General features: G+C 37.8%; 1 protein-coding gene across 2 annotated transcripts in view; it reads right to left on the minus strand.

The window, feature by feature from the left end:
• The window catches only part of LOC124619454 (palmitoyltransferase ZDHHC23-B), a 71,289-nt gene extending 65,833 nt beyond the window's left edge, over window positions 1-5,456 (minus strand). Inside the window, exon 1 of one of the 2 annotated variants that reach the window (XM_047145850.1) lies at window positions 4,973-5,456. In XM_047145850.1, the coding sequence (XP_047001806.1) occupies window positions 4,973-5,085 (113 nt within the window). In that variant the 5' untranslated portion in view covers window positions 5,086-5,456. The remainder of the gene's footprint in view (window positions 1-4,972) is intronic. The other variant, XM_047145849.1, reaches the window with a different exon arrangement.
• Window positions 5,457-6,000: the final 544 nt, after the last annotated feature.

Consider the following 6,000-nt stretch of genomic DNA (forward strand, 5'->3'; position numbering starts at 1 on the left):
CAGACAGCTGGAGCATAGAAGGTACCGTTTTGTATCCGGTAATACAGAAAAGATATCATTCAAGGAATTTCCAAATTATCTAAAAAAAAAATATTTAAGTGGAAAAATTAACTTAAATTTTGTTATTTTTTGTCTTAAATTTGTCAGTTACAGGAAGCCCATAAGTGTGTGGGTGTCAACTAAATTTCAACACAATAAGAGGGAGCTTTAATGCAAAACACCTGCCATGTTTCCAGTACTTTTAGTTTATTAGATTTTTAAAGAGTTATTTACAAAATATATATTTTTCAAAGGGCTGTATGATTCACAAAAATTAAGATAAAGCGAAAATTCTTTATTTCTTAACATTTATGATATAGAGGCCTAATATACTTTTTTTTTCCAGAGAAATTCATGACCACGAGTTGACATGACCTGTATAATTTGAGATGAAATCACCCAGAAGTCCTCTTACTGAAAAGATAGCTATTGAAATATTTATATTGTGATACATCTATGTCTATACTCTGCAAACCACTGTGAAGTGTATGGCAGAGGGTACATCCCATTGTACCAGTTATTTGGATTTTTTATGTTACATTCACGTATGGAGTGAAGGAAGAATGCTTGCTGAATGCCTGTGTGTGTATGCTGTAATTTGTCTAACTTTGTTCTCACAGTCCCTATGAGAGTGATATGTAAGGGGCTGTAGTATATTCTTAGAGCTATTTACAGTCAGTTCTTGAAAGTTTTTTTAAGTAAGTTTTCTTGGGACAGTTCATATTTATGCTCAAGAGTCTGACAGTTCATTTTCTTCAGCACCTCTGTGACACTCTCCCACAAATCAAACAAACTGTGACCATTCTTGCTGCCCTTCTCTGCATATGCCCAATGGCCCCTGTTGGTCCTGTATGATACATTTCCCACAAACTAGAGCAATGTTCTAGTATGAGTCATGGAGGTTGTTTTTAAGTAATCCCCTTTGTAGACCGAAGGCATTTCCTCAGTATTGTAAAAATAAAGTTAAGTCTGCCTCCTGCTTTACCCACAACTGAGCTGCTGTTCATTCCATTTCATATCCCCACAAAGTGTTATTTGTACAAGTTTAGTGATTCCAACAGTGACTCACTGATATTGTAGTAATAGGATACAATGTTTTCTCATTTTGTGATGTGCTCAACTTTAGGTTTCTGAACATTTAAAGGAAGTTACCAACCTCTGAAATCACTGAATAGTTATACAGCTTCTTTCAGACACATAGCTGCTGCAAAAAGTCTGAGATTGCTATTAATAATGTCTGCAATTTCATTAATATACAACATGAAGAACAAGGGCACCAACACACTTTACTGGGGCACACCCAAAGATACTTCTACATATGCTTATGACCCTCCATCCAATACAATTTGCTGCATCCTCCCTAGCAAAAAATCATTCACAAATGTTGCTTGATACGTATATGGTCATACTGTTGATAAGGTCAATGAAGCATCAGATTCCACTCGTCTGCTTTGACCAACAACGTAAGGGTGTTGTGGTGTGTGATGTCATTACAGCACAGAGTTTGTGTGTTGGTTGTGTTTCTAAATGTCGTCTTGTTGTGTTTGATGGTGCCCTCTGGTGGTGTGTGTGCATATACTGAGTGCAATGTGTTGTATTAGCTTCATTTGAGCCTTGGTGTTGGATATGTGATGTCATTGGAAGTGCTTGTAGTAAGGTTTGGAAGTTTTTTCAGTGAGTCATGAATTAATATTTTTTTTAGTTTACATGTTTGGTGTTTTCATGAGGTGTTATTGGTTTGCTGTTTGTGGTGCAGTAACGCGTTTAGTTTACTGCGTGGCTTCTGTTGTTAGGTGTGGGTATGATGATGAAATATAACATAACTCTGTTGCGGTCGGAGATGGGGGAGGACATGTCTGTTATTACATTCCTCCAGTTATATGGACTGATTGCTGGGATTGTGAAGTGTAGTCATCTCAGACTAGAGACTGGGGTGACCAACCTAGTTTACAGCTCCGGCATATGTTGCTGCTAAGTTAAATTTTTTTTTTTTTTTTTTTTTTTTTTTTTTTGGGAGGGGGGGGGGGGCTATTCTTCTCGGGTTGTGATGTTTTGGTATTAATGGTCTAGTGAATGTGTTTTAATTTATGTAGGGATGTTGGATTTTTAGATTTTTTTAGGTGTTGTGGTTTTGGTTTTATTTTTCATGGTTGTACGTGTTGGTTTTTTGGTATCAATAGTTGTGGTTGATCTATATAAGACAAGGGAAATGACCGACTTCAATTTTCATAGTTTTAGCTGTGGTTGACCTTTATAGGTCAGGGAAAGTGTCCAATTCCTGTAGATTTTGTTGGTGTAGCACAATATTGTAATTTTTTTCTTTTGTTTGCCATTTTGTGTGTTTTGGGATTGTGGTGTGTTTTTTACTGTTATATTTAGCTTGTCCCCACCCTAAAACCCCAATTTCCCATGGTAGCCCCATTAGATTGATCGTATTTTTGGAGGGAGATGTTATCGTCTTATTTTTATGTATTTTCGTGTTTGCTGCTGCATTTGTGTGTTGACATCATAGGCGCCATATTGCAGACACTTAGAATAGCCATTTCCACCACAATGATGATGTCATGGGTCAATGCAGACGGGTGGACTCTGAGACTTCTGCAACACAGATGTAACACATGTGACAATGAGTCAAACGCTTTTCATGAATAATAAATAGGCTACTGCATCTGCTCGATTGCCTACATCCAAAGCTTTCAGTACATCATGCCTGAAAAGTTGGAGTTGGGTTTCACATGTTCCATGTTTCCAAAATCTGTGCTGGTTGGTGTGGAGGTGGTGTTCAAGATACCTCCTTATATTTGAGCTAAGAGTATGTTCTAAGATTCTACACCAGATTGACGTCAAAGATACTGAGCAGTACTTTTGAAGATCTTCTCTATTACCCTTCTTGTAAATGGATATGACTTATGATTTCTCCTATCTACTGGGCACAGTTTTCCGTTTGAGAGATCTGTAACAGATTATAGGTCACTGAGCAGCTGACGCATCTGCAAATTCAGTACAGAATCTGACAGCAGTTTTATCTGACCCTTGAGCAGTTTAAATGATTTCAACCGTTTCTCAATGTCACTGCCAATAACACTAATTTCACTCATCTTTTCAGTGGTACAAGGATTAATCTGGGCAACTCTACTGAGTATTCCTGTGTAAAGTAATATTTGAAAATGGGGTAAAGCATTTCTGTTTTTGCTTTGCTACCCTCAATTTCAGCTGCTGTTTTCCATGAGAGACTGGATACTAACTTTGGTGCCACTAACAGCCTTTACATAAGATCAGAATTTCTTTGGGTTTTGTGAAAGATCATTTGACAATATTCTGCAACAGTCGTCATTAAAGGCTTAACGCATTGCTCTCCTAACTGCCAAACACATTTCATTTAGCATCTCTCTAGCCACAGCTCTATGCTTGTTTAAACATATGCAATAATCTGTTTCTTTAGAAATTTCTTTACAGCAACCATATATCATAGAGGATCCCTCCCATCATGAACTGTTCCACTGATTATGTATCTCTGCAGCACATGATCAATAATTCCTTTAAACTTTATCCACAGTTCTAAGCAAATACATTATCACTGCCTTTTGTCAAGATCCCGCACTTAGGCCTAAATTTAAGTATTTCTCAAGAACTATATAAAATGGGTTTCTCATACAATGAAATACAAAAACCAGAAAGTATCAGCTTTTGAGACTACAGATATATCACATCCATAGTTTGAAAAACACACTGCCTAGAACTAATGAAACTGGATAAACTGAAAACTACTTCACAGAGATCTTGACTTTGATTCCCAGTAATTCCTAAAAGTTTCACCGGTTTACATTTTGCACCTCTGGAACTGTTGGTTAATGTAAAAAGATGCCTAACTGCACTGGTGTTCAGAATCGATGCTAAACTGTGGGTCTGCCTGTAACTGACAAGTCAGAGGAAGACAACGCGCAGTACCTGTAATAGTACCATGCTTAGGAAAGAACTGTGGTGTGTATGTAAACCACATATACAACTAAGTCCAAAAACAACTTCAACAAAGACTTAAACGGGTTAAAATTTGTATAAAAGAAAAGTCATATGCATGGGTACATATGTCTTCAACAATCAAAACAACCTCAGCATATTAAATGTCATGTAGATGGTGCAGTGGGCCGTAAGTTCAATTAAAGAATTTTGTGTTAAATGACTATTATTCCACTAAACTGTATCAACATGGCAACTCTTAGATTTCATATTTTAAGTTAATTTGTAATTTTCACTGTAATATATTATTGTAATGTCATTTCACTGTACCACACTTGAATTAAATTTACATCTTTGACTGTTTTCTGCATTCGTTACCATCCATCATATATGGCAAATGTAATGTTACACACCAGTACCGCAGGGGAAACAAGGTGTAAGAAGAAATAAACGCAGTCCATAGGTGCAGCATAACACATCGTTTTAGATGCGATTCGTTGTACCAATGCGACGTCAGTGCGTCATACGTTACCTCGCATATGATTACTTCGTAAGTATTCAATATTACTGGAAAATTATTTGTAAATTATAATCTGTAAGCACTTTGTTCCTGTAAGTGTTTAAATTTCCCACACGTTCTTCGTGATGGTATGCCATACATAACGATGTGATGATGACTGAATGACACTTTCTGGTATTCTTGGGTACCAATAACTGTACTGAATATAAGTTAAGAGAATTGTAAGTAATCAGAAACTCCAGATAACACGTAAAAACTTTTGTGTTACCAGTAGCATCATGCTCGTTACGTTTTGCGACAGATATATGTCATTGTCTATTTAAATTCAGCTTCAATGGCATCTTATAGGCAAAACAAAGATTTTTAAATCAATTACATTAGATTTATGTTAGGATCTCGCACGTTTGAAGTTCATCATATATAGTTTCTTTTTTCCAGAACTATCATCAATCTCACCTGTCAACGCAGATATCAAGTTCTTCACAATTGCAACAACACTCTAACATGTGGTATCTTTCTTGGTTGCGATTAATATACTCGCAACAACATAAGCTATCTCTGCCATCCATTTCTCCTTATGTCACCCATCAAAAACTGTCCACTTTTCCTCATGTAAACAATTTACATACGACAATAACATGCCACCGGCGCACTTGCCAAAGAACTTCGAGTAGTTGGCACTTCGCTATGCTCACCATATGCACTTCGTTTCTCGCACACCCAAGGCGTTTGTCATCTACATGAAACATGTGGATGAGTCGCTAAAATGAGTGCCCTTGAATAGGCGTTCGTCTGAAACCGTTCGATTTAGTTGTGATGACAGACTGAAGGCCAATTCACACTGGCCGTCATATGAAGTCCCGTCTCTACAAAACAATCTGCAATACATTTCCAACGTTGGCATCCACACTGGCAGTGCCGTCCCGTCCCGTTACGTCACGTCACGTCACGTTACGGCACGGTCAAGGTTTCTCTGGATGAAAGTTTTGGCTGCTGACGTCATCCGTCCGTTACTGATCATGTGATCCACAAGCTCATTTCTTCCCAGACAAGGTCATGGGCGGAACTCCACATTTCGTTTCATCGTGGTTGATATCAGTTGTTTGTTGGTCGTTATCTGCTATAAATTGTTTAGTTTTGTTATTTTGTTAAAATTTATAATAAATGACGACACATTAATCGAAGCAGTGAGACTGCAGTCTCAAGTGTAGAGTGCAGGCAGGATAAATTGGCCAGTAGATGCTCAAACGGCTGGGTAAGCGTGGTGGGAGCGGTAGTGCTGGGGGTAGCAGATGGGCAGTGAGCGAGCACTCGAGGGGAAGTACTTAGCGCTACAGGGGAAGTGCCGCCCTACAGCGAAGCCTATACTTGACCATCTGGCCTAATGCGGAGGAACTGCACACCAGATAATAAAAATAATAAGCTTTTTTGAGTACTACAGCCAATTTTATGAACATTATTTTATTATTTCTATTATTATATTA

This window comes from Schistocerca americana, chromosome 6, assembly GCF_021461395.2.
Source record: "Schistocerca americana isolate TAMUIC-IGC-003095 chromosome 6, iqSchAmer2.1, whole genome shotgun sequence".
Lineage (NCBI taxonomy): Eukaryota > Metazoa > Arthropoda > Insecta > Orthoptera > Acrididae > Schistocerca > Schistocerca americana.